At 34.5% G+C, this 15,509-nt stretch overlaps 1 protein-coding gene across 1 annotated transcript; it reads right to left on the bottom strand.

The window, feature by feature from the left end:
* Nucleotides 1–1,616: 1,616 nt before the first annotated feature.
* On the bottom strand, nt 1,617–2,659 carry LOC139870895 (uncharacterized protein At2g29880-like). Its single transcript, XM_071858660.1, has 2 exons — nt 2,324–2,659; nt 1,617–2,222 (listed from the first exon to the last, which is right to left on the bottom strand). Exons 1-2 carry the CDS (start codon nt 2,657–2,659, stop codon nt 1,617–1,619), a joined length of 942 nt encoding a protein of 313 aa, XP_071714761.1.
* Nucleotides 2,660–15,509: the final 12,850 nt, after the last annotated feature.

Below are 15,509 nucleotides of genomic sequence, written 5' to 3'. Positions count from 1 at the left end.
ACCGACCCGTACTCACGGGTAAACTTTTGTAATTCACCCGCCCATTACGAGTGCGGATACTCCGCGGATCGCGGGTTTTCCATTGTCATTCCTAGATAAAACTTTGTTTCTGAGTTTTTAATTAAGAAAAAAAAATAAGACGAACGAAATTTAGTAAGTGTTATCTTTTCGATTTAAAAGTAAAACTGAAACAAAAATTAGAATAATAATAAAATTATTGTATGATAATTGAATTTTCATGGATTTATGAAAAAAATATATATATAAATAAATGTATTATTATATAGAACTTTTGAAATTTTGAGCACCTTCAAAATTCCGAGCCCTATTCGATTGCATATTTTTCACATTTGATCGAGAGTATCTACTTCTATTCCTCTCTTTGAAATATTGTACTACTTTATAACATAATACTCCGTATGAAATACTAAAAACACCAAGTACCTTGGGATAACCAAAAATGTTTTTCCACTTGTTGTATAAAAATAATACATTACAAGTACGAAGTACAAAATTAAGGTTTTCAACTTTTTATAATTGGTCTATGGTATTCTATTTATTGAAAAGTATAAATTTAAATTCGTATTACTTTTGTGAATTGTTTACTGTTAGAGGGCTATTATTTTTGCCGAGTAGGAGATACTCACACACCAAGTTTTGATTCATACACACTTAAATTACTATTATATCTTTATTTACAATAATGAAAGTTCAACTATCTAGATAAACTTAGAGATATAATTGTAAGTTTTATGATCAAAAGTGTGTATGAATCAAAATTGAGTGTGTGAGTATCACCTCCCTGTTTGCCGAGTACAAATAAAAGATTTCATTTAGTGATCAAATTCGTATGATGATATGGACATAAATATTTTAGGAATCTAGGTAATGGGTTATGGGTGTGGTTGAAACTAGATTACAAGTGATGGATTATAACATCTAGAATATAGAAATATAGATAAATAAAAAAAGAAAAAATGTTGTGAACTTGTGATTAAAAGGGGGAAGCAAAGAATAAAGTTGAAATGCTTTAAAGATAAAGATAGGAAATTAGAAAGAAAAAAAATAAATAGGAGGTTTTATAGAGAAGTCTTTATGATAGAAACTATATTAAAAGATGAAATAACTAAGGGGCCGTTTGGTTCGAGGTTTTGAAATCCCAGTATTTGAAACTCAAGGGATTTGAAATCCTGAAGGATTTAAAATCCTGGAATTTTAAATCCCATAACATGTTTGGTTGACATTTTTTTGTTAAAAGTTTAGAAAGGATTTCTGATTAATTGACAAAACTACCCTTTGTTGATAAAATATATATATGCCACAATTACTTATCAATACATAACGATAGAATTATGACCATATATTTTGATGCTAAAACAATAAACACAAATGAGCTGCCATGACATCAAAATAGAACTGGAGCTTTCTAATTACTAAATAGTCAAACCAGATTTACATCAGTGTTGATGTAATTTACATTCCTTACACAAAACAACTTTCATAATATTTGTTTGCTAATAATCACAAACCAAAAGGCTAGCTAAACATTCACAGCATCAAAAAACTAATCCATGAAAGTTTCATAATATAGTTAAAACGTACCACATGTAACCCAACTACTCTTTCAACATATACTTCACCCAACCCTCTCTATTTTCTTCATCCAAATCCCAGTAGGCTTCAACATTATCGGAATCACTTCTAATCTTTCCCATTACCTGGTACTTTTCTTCTTGAGTAAGTGATGACATTTTGAAAATATCAGTAGTGATTTTGGCCCTTTTCATTTTTAAATCCACTTGAAAGTCAATGTCTCGACTCATTGTGCTAGCCGCTTCGCTTATAGTGTTACCAAGTACATTAACTACTTCATGCAATCCATCAACAAAAGGATCAGTTTGATCTTTTCTTTTTCTTTTCTTGCTACGAACACTTGAAACATTTTTAGCTTGAATATTAGTATTTCCTTCGACTTGAACATTTTCATTAGTTGGAGAATTTGTATTTCCTTCGACTTGAACATTTTCATTAGTTGGAGTATTTGTATTTTCTTCGACTTGAACATCTTCATCGGAATCTTGCACTCCTATATTCGTCTCCTCATCGATGTCACCAAATGATCTACTTCCACTCCCGCGAGCCCGATCTTTTCCAAAAACAGTACACAATTCATTATAGTGAGGAAATGGTTTGTTTCTCCATTTAGCCGCTTCTTTATGATGCTATTCAATGCCAAAATAATTTTGTTAAATGCAAGAATAAATTATCTAACATTAAACCATGCAATACCTAATCATATACTCCATAAGTATATAGCATTTACCTTGATGTACGCATCCCAAACTTCAGAAGTAGCACTCAAAAGTTTTGTATCATCAAACCAACCAAACCCGCTTGTGTTAGAACCACTAAACATGTCATGAACAACTTGCCAATCACGCTTCATAGTCCTTACCTTTGATTCAATGTGGGGTTTACCCAACAAACCCGAGTCCGGAAATGTTTCTTTTAACTTTTCTTCAAGATGTTGTAAGTATCCCGATTTAAAGCCATTATCGGCTTTAAATCGACCACTATTAACCATATTTACTAGAATCTCAACAAGCTTTGTTTCTTCAATTGGTGACCACCCGCGATAACCTCTATTTTTGGTTGTCATAACTTATTTTAGTTTGCGAGTAAGATGACAGCGTAAAAAAAACTAAGTTAGACATTTACGTTATGCATAATTTATCAATAAATTTCATAGAACAAAATGCACATGTTTGGCATACCTAATCCAAACAGTAGCTAAAAGTAGTATAATCAAAATTAAATAATCAAGATGAAATCAGAAATATGTAAACAGGGAGTAATACATACCCATAATCAATGAAAAAGACATCATTAATTGTACATGAAATTAACTATGACTTTTAATCTACAATTGAAGTAGGTTATATAGTATATTATTTATAAAATTGACAACAAATTGAAGTAAACAAATGATGTATAACAAAATATATGTCGAATACTTACCTGCAATCGAAGAAAAAATCAGCAATTACATAGAGATATAACAGCGGCTGGGTTAGGTTTTGTGCAAATGAGAAAGATGAGCTATTGTGCCTTTATAAAAGTGAAGGGTATTTTTGTCTAAATGAGCCAGTTGAAAACTCCGTGTTTCATATTATTAAAAATCCCTTGAAATCCCTTGACTTTACAAAGCATTTAGAATCCCAAAGCAAAAGGATTTTAATATCTCCCGGTAATTTAAATCCCTCTATTTTTTTGTCAACCAAACATGGGATTTCAATGTATTTCATTTCCAAATCCCATGAAATCCAATGAAAACCAACGAACCAAACAGCCCCTAAATGGTAATTTAATTTGGGTAAATCCTCCCAAGTTAGGGCCCTTGATTTAATTGCTAGAGGTCGCGCAGAGACTATATTCAATAGATCTCCCGTACATCAAAGTTAAAAATAATCGATCTCTCGAATAACTCAGAACAAAAAGTGACTTGTAACTTTGATTTAATTTAGAGTAAATTGATTGATATGTTGGTGATTATAGGTTTTAGAACACGATTTTTTATCAATTATTATCATATTCACAAGTATAATAATATATCTAATCCAACTAAAGTGGAGGTTAGATATAAAAATTCAACCACCAAAATGGATCTATTATCTATATGTAGTATGTACTACACAAAATAAATAACTATCAATATAGACAAGAGTTATATTACGAGTATCTTTGAAGTCAACAAGGTTTTGATGGAGATAAACATACGATCGAAAGTACGATCATTTCTTTGAACAATCCACACTACACTTAAATTAACGTCAAATGAACGTTACTCTTTCAAGTAGTGATGGCATCAGGTCGGGTTTGGGTCGGGTTTAGGTAATCCCGGACCCGAACCCGATTAAGCAACCCCGCCCCAAACCCGGCCCGAAACCCGTCGGGTACCCATTTACTTACATATTATCGGGTTTCGGGTTTCCCCACGGGTAAACGGGTATACCCTATTGGTCATTCTTTATTTACTTTTCAATAAATTACCAAATCAAAATATCGAAAAATAACTTAACTACTTCATGTTTAAAGTATTATAAAATATCACATACAAAGAGTTGATTGAAAAGTTTCTAAAATACTCAAATACACAAAGTATATAAAAATATCACATCTCGATACTTGTTGTATATGATTATATTGAATAAAGTTATACTCGTTTTCAAAAAAAAATAAGAGACATCTTTCATACATTAACAATATAATACTAATACTAAAATTTTACATAAAAACTATTATTAAAATTCTCCGGGCAGGGTATACGGGTATGCGGGTCGGTATACGGGTCGGGTATACATGTTTGTATTCAAAACCATATGCGAACCCGAATCCGGAATTTTTTTTTTAACCATCCCCATACCCGCCCCATGACCCGACAGACTCGGGTTAAACCCGGCCCAATTATAACGGGTTTCGGGTTTCCCATCGGGTTCGGGTCATTTTGTCATCCCTACTTTCAAGTATTGATTTAATAAATAATCAACCTTTCATTGTTTAATACAACGAATCACACAAGTTGTTGTTCGCAAACATAATGAATGCAAAAGACTTTGTTTTCATTCCGTTTCTCAGAAAGTCAAACGAAAGCAATTTTCGTTTAATTATATGTATTTGTATTTGTATTTGTATTTGTATTGTCGTCTTTTGATCAAATAGTCAGGAAACACTTTATCACTACTAATTAAAAGTGCACGACCAAAACTAAATTAAATAAGTAGATGTTTTCATCTTCCGCATTGATGCGACTAAGGGTTTAATCTTATTAATTTGCCGAAAAACAAGAACAATTATAACAAAAATAATCATTCAACGAAACGACGAAGATCACAATTGCAGACAAACAAAGGAAAATTAAAACAAGACCTCTTCAAAACTTAACAAAACTAAACACAACTAAAACGAGAAAAAATAACAGCATAAACCTCAAAACAAACAAATAACTAAGACCACTCTCAACCATGACGTACCTTTTTCCCAAGACTAACTGTCACATCAACGTCACATCAGCACTTTCTTCTCATCATTAACCCAAGACTAACTGCTAACAACCATGACAAACTTCATTCCCATGATGTGGTTTCACCAATATGCAAATACTCATAAAAAAATTATCGGGAGCAACACCGTATGCTAATTGTTGTATAGCGGATGTGACTTTTTGATAAATAGTAAACCGAGTAAATCGGTTGCATCCCGTCTTTGATGAAAAAATCTAAAGTATGAAGGAATATGTGATGCCCCGTCCAAAAATCTATAGTACGGATCATCAACAACAGGTCCATTACACGGTATAACACTATATGATGTTTTAAAACAAGTTTTGCATTCCTAAAAGATAACGTTTTTACCAACGTCAAATGTTTTACAAAAGTAACGCGCTTCTACGAATAGAAAGCATTAACAAAAGTACGTGATACTTAGGTCATTACAAACCATAGTTCGAATAAAACATAAGTAGTGAATGCAAAATAAAAAGTTTCATGATTGAGACATCTCTAACAATGCAGCGGAAGTCTAACACAGCAAGTCTAATACAGCGGAAGCAAATTCATCTAAGCACCTAAGAAATAACATGCTTTAAAACGTCAACACGAATGTTGGTGAGCTATAGTTTTATTGTAAACAATAATGTAATGTAGATCACGAGATTTAGTATTCAAAACAGTATGAAAAGTATATGCTTAACTGTGAGCACTTGGTAACTAACTTAAAGTAAAAATAATATATCACCCCCTAAAAGTACACTTGGCGAGTGCGTTAAAACAAGACGAAGTATTAAACACCCGTTAAATGCTAGCGCGATTAGCCCGAGTGGGAATGTCAAACCCTATGGATCCATATCTAAGATTCGCATTCACCGGTTCATAAACCAATGACTAAACGTTAACGAGCTAAGAGGAAAATTTTGTGCCGTTGTGTCACCCACACATATATAAAGTTAAAGTACTCGTGTCTAGTATGTAAATCATAAAAAGCGCATGTATTCTCAGTCCCAAAAATAGTTAAAGTAAAAAAGGGAGCTATAACTCACAGTGGATGCACGGTAAAGTCGATACGAAAATGTAAGCAAGTAGTAAGTCGGTCCAAACAAGTAAGTTGGTCGATCCAAAAGGTCCTTAACCTAAGTCAATGGTTGCTAAGTCAGTAAATTGTCCCAAAAGGTTTAAAAGTACGTAAGTTAAGTCTTAAGTATCATCATTATTGATGTGTCAAGACGTAACCTTTAAAATGTAGACAATATGCTTAATAATTAACACATAATACAGGCAACTAAAACCCGATCATGCAGTAACTAGCAAGTAAATTGACCAGTTCGATCCACAGGGAGAAGTTTGTTTTAAAGATTTTACCACGATTAATTATTCTAAAAGGGGGATTTGTGTTTGAAGTTGTATTTTCGTTTAACGAAACAGTAAATAAATATAGTAATTAACAAGAATGAGAATGCGGTGTTTACTTCTATGCTTGATAAATGACAGGGATTGTTCTTTTATAATTAAAACCGTTATGTGATAGTTACAATAGAGCAGTTTATATCAATTTCACAATTTCTATAAACTTAAGAACTATGTTTAATCAACATGATTCTTTCTTGGTTAAATTCACATAAAACCTAGTTTACTAAGATCACTTTAAGTAAACTACACGATTGTAAAACCAAAATATCATTCAATTACCATCCTACACTCACATGTAGATGTCTAAATCACTAGGTGTTGAAGTACAAGTTATAGCCATTGATAAACTCACATAAATCAAGTCACAACTCGTATAATTGAACTAGGGTATAAAGATGGTTACAACAATGGATTTCTTGAAAGAACATGGTGATTTAGATTGATTAACTAACTAGACCCAACCCAGTTAAACTCACGTAAAACCTAAACTACAACAATCACTTGAGGTAATTTCATTACTATGTTGCTTTGAAACTTATTCAATTGCCGGATTAAACACATAACGAAATCTCTTAAGCTTATGTACCCAACCGTCTAGATTACTAGATGTATTGAAGCATAAACTGTTTACCTAGTTAACTCACATTAATTGGTTTACAATTTATGTAATTGAAGTGAAGAACTAAACAATCATAACTATGGTTCTTGTAGTTGGACTAGGTAATTTAATCAATCAAACATATATGTAACTATCATAACATCAAAATATAGAACAATCCCAAGCCATAAATCTTACATTGAAGCAAACACACAAGGCTTTTAGCCAAATATAATCATAATGGAACTAGTAAAACAGTTAATACAAGTTGAATTCATGTTAAAAAGATATAGAACAATAATACCAATTGCGATGAATGATCCTAGCTTAATCTTGATGTTAAAAGAGTGGAAGTTGCCTTGTAGCCTTCCTTGAGCCTTGAAAATCGTACTAGAACTGAGGGAGAACGTAATAATGAAGGTGTATCAAGTATGTAACCAAAGGCTCCATTAAATAGGCTCAAAAGGTAGGTATTTGGCCAGAAAGTGACCAGATGTGCCGCATCTCTTTGGGATGCGCCGCATCTCTTTACGTTCAGTAGATTCCAGCTCGATTCTGCACTCAGAACTGTCGGCAGGGGATCAGATGCGCCGCATCTGAGACAGATGCGCCGCATCCCTCTCAGATGCGCCGCATCCCTCTCAGATGCGCCGCATCTGGTGCTGTTTTGGTCCATAAATCCTAATGCTTCGCATCTGAAACTGTCGGGAGTTATTTGGTGCAGAGATGCGCCGCATCTAAGAGAGATGCGCCGTATTTAGACATGTTTCAGTGGTTTCGAGCTGTTTTAAGCGTTCAATCTTCGTTTTAACTTTGTTTTCGCTGTTGGTCTTCATTTGTTCAATCACAATGGAATTTTACAAATGTACATGAATTACAATGCTTAAGTACAACAAATATATACAAATAGATACAGAATTAGATCGAAATAACGACAATAAACATGTATGATTTTGGCGTTATCAAATCCCCACACTTAAACCTTGCTTGTCCTCAAGCAAGACTTACAAGAATTTGAAATTTACTATAGTGAATACACATTGATGAAAACACACACGAATCACAAAATGTACACACTCACACTTTTTATTTCACACATAATATCACACTCACGCGTTTTGAGTATACACACACCTTTAGAGTACACACGCTTTTATTTATTTCACAATGTAATACGCACACTTAGAGTACACACACGAAATGAAATCACACCAAAGTCGAAAGGTGGGTTTTAAAGTCCATATTTCTTAAAAATTTGGATCCTTAGGGAAATTAGGACCTTTGCGAAAAACCTTTTATATTTTGAAAATTAGACATGTTAGTTTTTACACTAACAAGTTTTTCGGTTTTAACCTCAAAGTCCGGTTGAGGGTAACTAAAAATCGAAGCCTCAGTCAGCGCTTAGCAAGCTACTCGCCCCCATGATTGAAGTATCATGGAACTTGAAATCGGATGTCCTAAAAATGGTTTTACACAATATAGTTCATAAAATAGCATACGTTTTTTAGAAGAAACTATATCATGTCCAAATATCATCGGTGAACCATGAGTTTGCACACCTCAATTTGTTATGGCATATGTATGTTGGCCGCAGTCAACATAGATGCGGTTGATCTTTACGGAGATCATCCATATGGGGATTAGATTCATTAGTCTTAAAAGCTAATTTGTAATGTGCCCCCCCCCCATTGTACGAGACAGATCAATCTCATGGTTAGGATAAGTCTGACCACCAAAAACCCTGTTTGATGCTGAGGTGAGGTGAATTTCCAGCCGATGATAGAGATGACTTTTCAAGATTTTTCGTCAACCTACAGCTGTTCTGGACTACATCTTCTAACATAAGTTAGCAAGTGTGTCATATTGGAAGACTTGACTTCCTTCACAATCATTACATAGATGAGCATTGGATTAGATTGTTAGAACAACAAATTACTTGATGATTCTTTTCATTCAGAATGTGGTATAGCATGATGATTATATCTTTTATATGACTACTAGTTTTATGATTTTTAACAAAATAAACTCAATCATTTGGTTGTTTCTTAATTTGTTTTGTGATAATAATTTCGGTGTATACACCTAGTTTTAAAATCTACAAATTTTAAACAAAATTTGAATTTATGAAGATAAAAGTTAAATTTTTTTTTACCATTTTAAGCCTTTTTAACCAAAATCAAAAACCCGAAAGAATTTATAACTTGCTCCCCACACTTGAGTTCATGTATCGCCCTCGTTACATGAAATAAGAAAAATTTAAATTCGAGAGGGTTAAAGAGTGTAAGAGAGTTTATTACCTTTAAGGTCTAAAACCGAAGTTCACGGGATGATGGTGCTGAACTGAATGCCAACATAAGAACATCATCCACTTCTTGCAACCACAAAACAATCACCAATCAAGTATGTGCTGAACCTGTATCGTAGTGATCAATTACCTTTTGAGTGTTTCGATCATTATGGTGTCGCAAATCTGAAAATTGTAACGCCATGTAAGCCTCCCAATCATTTCTCGGACTCGAACTACTTCCAACATTCGGCTGTGGATCTGGCTGCGGTTGCGGTTGTTGCGGTTGCCTGTACTCAGGATCCACATACCTAGTTAGAAGGCCGTTTGACCCCCTCATCAAAATGTTTGCCCTTGTATAACTTACTCTATCAAAGGCAATCATATGTTTCTACCTACTAACCTACTTGTATTGATACGAAAATGTTGGGCAATCCTGGTTACAAAATGGCCACCCATAATTGGTGTAATCTTTTTCCTTTCTTCGAGAAGGAAAGTGAGAATCATTCGTGGAATATGAACATGGATGTGATCCATTATCGCGTGAATGTACCAGATATCCAAGTTGGTAACTTTTTCGCTACTGACTTTTCGACAGTTTATGGTACTTGAAATGAATCTTTGGACGCATCGATGCTCGTAAGTACGTAGCTTGCTACAAGTCTGCTTGCTTGCACTATATGCACTATTGCTCATGTCCACCCATGCTTCTGAATGATTAAAAGAAGAAACATAGACTATACATTGATTAAAGTAATTTTGCATCAATTGGTGTGGCAAACCTTCATAAATATCCAGTGCCTTTACAAATTGTAGCAGTGTCAATGTCCGGTCTTGCCCTCCAAGCCGAAATCTCATAAAGGTACCTGATGTTGGTGACGTGTAATCAACCCTAAGTGAACCAACGAATTCTTTGACTAAAAGTGGGTACACTCTTTCTTGCATTCTGAACAGGTTTTCCCATGCATATATTCGATGGCCTTGATACGATACTTGGAAAAGGTTACGAAAATTTTGATATTCACCGACTTCTTCTAATGGTGTCCAATCGATATATTTCCCCAGATATACGTCTTTGTGTAGAAGTTCCTTCATCCGTTCATGATATTCCGGATGCCTCAAAACTGCATTGATCCATGGATCCGGAGTGGTAAATCCACGGACATTTAATTGCTGGTTGTCAATATCCATTTCTTCTTCCACAATATTTTCTTCGTCACTCGCGTCCGAATTTCTAATTGCCGAGCCTTTTTGCTTCTTTGATTTTGAATTTGATGATGATGCTCTAGTCTACAAAAACACAACAAAACCAAACAAACAAAACAACAAACCAAGTTGATTAGCGTTAAAGAAATTCAAAACATCTTTCATATTGCACAAGCCAAAACCATGTAGAATATGTTATATCGTACGCATTACACAAACTCTCATGTCAAACATAATTCTATCATGGATGTACTTATCTCATTTTTAACAAACATGTACTAGTATGACTCATAATCTTTATCACTTCATAAGTTCAATCATATATAGCATAATTAGTTTCACCAAAACAAGTATATGGAACCATTAGCATTCATCAATAAGCATGTCAAACAATATGCAATCAATGGTTATCATACATTTAGACACTAAATCGACTCAAGTATACAATTTCATCAAAAAGCCTAAGCATACAATCCTTAACTTCCGCAAATAATACTTTTCAATTCGAACAAACACTAAGTTAAGGCATATATGAGTTTAGCATAATCAATGAATTGCTTTAATTCCACTTAGAACACTCACTAGTCAACAAAAGTCAAAATCCCCAATTCAAGAACCCTAATTCTCAATTTATTCAAAATCATGTGTTTCAACGAGGGTTCAAGGAAAATTGCTAGTGTAAGCTAGTAATTAAACTTCAAAAGATCTCAATTTAATCAATTAATGGTTAAAAATTTCGAAACCCCCAAATTCATGAAGAACCCTAATTTGTAAAGTAAATTTTTAAACAATTAATCATGAAATTCGAGCATGAATAAGGATTAGTAACAACAATACAAGCATATAATGACCAAAACATGAAGATTCAAACATCCCCACACTTAGAACAAGCTAAATCCGAATTTGAGAATGAAGAACACAAGAATCATGAAGAAATGAAGATTAATCTTACTTTTCTCATGTTGATAGACGGATTAGATGCTCAAAGATGGGTTTAATCAGTTGATTTAGTGTTTGAAGATGGAATCCTTGAGAGAAAATGAGATTAAAGTCGGAGTTGTAGGTGAACAAATGAGTAAAATTGATAAACTCCCGTATTTGTGCAAAAAAAATTGGCAGACTCCAACAATCAGACATAGATGTGGCGCATCTATTGGCCAAAAAGCGGCACATGACCCAATCTCGGCTCATTTAAAACTGTCAGGATTTTTCTTATCTTCAGATGCGGCGCATCCCTTACAGATGCGGCGCATCTGGCCCTGTTTCACCAGTTTTTGATGTTTTTCGCGTTTTAAACATTGCGGAAGGTCCGTAAACAACTTGGTTCGTACTAAAGTTCGAAAAATCACTCAAAACAATCATTCCTAAGGAATGAGACACACGAATGGAACTATTTACAATTTGTGAAATTTATTAGCGAGTCGTTCACGCGACTCCTTCCCAAGCTAATTAGCGTTGGGGGAGAAAGTGTTGTCATCTTGAACCGTGGTATCAACTCCATCAAAATAGAGTTTTAATCGATGACCATTCACTTTAAAAGTATTTCCGTTTCCAAACAACTCAACATATCCCGATGGAAATGCTTGTTTCACCAAATAAGGTCCCGTCCATCGGGACTTCAACTTTCCGGGAGAAAATTTAAACCGTGAGTTAAAAACCAAAACCTTATCACCGGTTTTAAACTCTTTCACTTCTTTCAATCGGGCATCATGCCACCTTTTCGTTTTCTCCCTATACGAGCTCGAATTCTCGTACGCTTCTAACCTCAACTCTTCCAATTCATGCATTTGCATGAATCGGTTTTCACCAGCCTTTTCCATGTCTAAATTACAATGCTTCAATGCCCAGTATGCTCTATGTTCCACTTCAACCGAAAGATGGCACGCTTTACCATATACAAGTCTAAATGGTGTGGTACCGATTGGTGTTTTAAAAGCAGTCCTAAAGGCCCACAACGCATCATCTAACTTGCGTTGTCAAATCTTAGGGTTGTTATTAACCGTCTTCTCAAGTATACGTTTTAAGACACGATTCATGTTCTCCACTTGACCACTCGTTTGCGGGTGGTACGGAGTAGAGAAACGATGAGTTACGCCATACTTCTTCAACACCTTTTCAAGAAGGTTGTTGGCAAAATGTGTTCCTTGATCGGATATGAGCGCCTTTGGGATTTCAAAGCGCGAGAAGAGATTTTTCAAGAAGTTCACCACCACCCTAGCATCATTCGAAGGTAAAGCTTTCGCTTCAGCCCACTTAGATACATAGTCAATGGCTACTAGGATGTACTTGCACTTATGGGAACTTGGAAATGGTCTCATGAAATCGATTCCCCAAATATCAAAGATTTCACAAACTTGGATGCCGGTTTGAGGCATCTCATCCTTTTTCATGATGTTACCCGTTCGTTGGCATGCATTACAAGTCCGAACGAAATTATGGGCATCTTTAAAGATCGTGGGCCAATAAAAGCCCGAGTCAAGGATTTTTCTTGCGGTGTGGTTTGGTCCGAAATGACCGCCGGTGGGCCCTTGATGGCAATGCTCAAGAATTTGTTGAGCTTCTTTTCAGTACACACAACGGAGAATCACTTGATCCGCACCAACACGAAATAGGTCAGGGGTGTTCCCAAAAATAGGACTTCAAATCCGCAAAGAATTTCTTCTTTTGTTGATAAGAAAGTCCTTTTTGAAGAATGCCTGAAGCAAGATAGTTTGCAAAATGAGCAAACCATGGGATTTCATATTCCTTGTCAACTGTAACAACCCGAGTTTTTCCGTTAAAACTTCCGTTAAATACTTGACGATCGTTAGTTAAATCATACAATTTTCATACGCCAATTTTTTTCCAGAATAGTTAACAGTGGCTATGTGAAACTTTTTCGTATTTAAAGTAATTAAATGCGTACTTGATCCTTAGTGGATTACTTGAATTAATATAATATGTTATATTAATTAGCGAACTTAATTCGGTTGACGAATTAAACTAGAAACGATACGATTAAAGTTAATCGCCTAGAAAACTTTTCAGTTAACGGAACTCAGAAAAACGATAGAATAATTATTCTTAATAATTATTGAAATTATGAAAGAAATTTAATTTATTACTTACTTAATGAATTAAACACGGTGATTTTGTTTCTACGACTAGTTAACGTTCCAGAGATTCGGTACGGTTAATGGCACTCGAAACAAACCACGCGCGAACGAGCTTTTACACAAAACGAGCCCGAGACTCGAGCCCGAGGCCACATGGCCATGACCTCATACCTCATCATCCTTGGTCCCATGAGTAGCCAATGCATGTTGACTATTAGTTTAGGCCCATGTTTGTTGACTTTTGGTTGTTTAGGACACTAACTATATTCTCTTAATTTCTAAGTAACAAGAGAACAAGTCCCATTCTTTTTCCTATCATTCTTGCTCCATGATTGCAGCCCCATACACACCAAATAATCCCATACCTTCATCCCTACAATTCTCCATCAAGTTTTGATCTCTTGTTTTTGCTTCTTTGATCAATATTGTTGCTTGCATCGTTCTCTACGCGTTTGTATAAACGATTTTGTGATCAAAGGTATAAACACATAAACTCTAATCTCTAAAATCAGATTTTTATTAAGGTTTCATGGATTAGGTTGTCTATTGCTCAAGTCTTGATGTTTGATGAATACTAGATGCGATAAATTGCTCGTCTTGATTGTTTTATGCGAAAACCGAATTTGTATTTGATGTGTACAGTAATTTTAATTTTTCAATTGTATGATATTATATTATAATTAGATTCCTTGCGAAAAACTATTGATTTTAGGCTTTGGATTCGCTTGATTTCATTTCCGGATGATCAAGTTATGGTCAATTGAAATTAACGTTGTGTTTTTGTGATTGATCAGAAATCTGGGTTTGATAAACCATGAATTGGATTGTGAAATTTATACCATTGGATATGTAATTTAAAAACACTCAGTTTACACTAGGATATCATGTCATTTGCTTATGTAAAACCCGAGATATGCTTGAATTAGTGTAAAAGTAGTTTTATACAGCACTTGCACGAAAACGACCTTGTATGATAAAATGTGTTAGCTTCTGTGATTAAAGCTTTGCATATTTGAAATCTACACAAAAATTACTTCATCTTTCATGTAGATATCATAGGCTAATTGTATCTAGATCTTCGGCTAATCGCGTGCGAATGTGACTAGCGAAACTAGAATCGAATCTGTAAATTGCTCTCTGTTTTATACTCTGTGGATTGTGTTTATTGAATGAGCATGTAAGCTTCTGGAATATGAATTTTAACATGATATGGGACTTATTATTAGTTTATGTCAATCTCTGAAACCTTATGAATTGGGCACAATAGGGCCATACTTTATGTAAATTCTGATTTGAGCTGAAAAAGTGAATGTTCAATTTGCATGAATAAACTGTACAAATTGGCTAAACCAAAATTGCTCGATTTTTGATATGTGTTAGTTTAAATTGGTTTTGAACTATGGCCACTGGTCTTGTATCGATTGCATGTTCCTAACTCCGGTTATAGCTAAAACCAAATCAGTGCGCGGTCAGAAACTGACTTGGTGAACCCCAAATGTACCCCTTCTGATTCCTGATTTTATTTATCGTATGAGAACCTGGCCAGACCTTTTGGAATCGATTTTGAGTATACTTATGATCTGGAGTTTTCCATGTTTACTTGAATTTTGTACTATGAGATAATATGCTAAGTTTGCTACATGTACATGAACTTTGTGCACAACGATGAACTGAAATTGTGAAATTGACCAATTATGATCTAAAACGTGTTGTTTGACTTAGGTTTGATATGTTGACCAACATTTGACATGAACCTACGGATTTTGACTTTAGTTGACTACTTTGACTAAGTTTGACTTTCGGTTTGACTTCGGTTGACTTTGTTTGACTTGCATGAAGTAGTTGACTGTATGTTGACTTCTACT

Source organism: Rutidosis leptorrhynchoides, chromosome 10, assembly GCF_046630445.1.
Source record: "Rutidosis leptorrhynchoides isolate AG116_Rl617_1_P2 chromosome 10, CSIRO_AGI_Rlap_v1, whole genome shotgun sequence".
Taxonomy (NCBI): domain Eukaryota; kingdom Viridiplantae; phylum Streptophyta; class Magnoliopsida; order Asterales; family Asteraceae; genus Rutidosis; species Rutidosis leptorrhynchoides.
This window is presented reverse-complemented; position numbering and strand designations above follow the sequence as displayed.

Bases quoted from the DNA above. Each gene is read 5' to 3' on its own strand.
- LOC139870895 (XM_071858660.1), bottom strand. From the start codon at position 2,659: ATGACAACCAAAAATAGAGGTTATCGCGGGTGGTCACCAATTGAAGAA. The intron at 2,223-2,323 runs GTAAATGCTATA...GGCATTGAATAG, and splicing joins TTTGGGATGCGTACATCAAG to CATCATAAAGAAGCGGCTAA.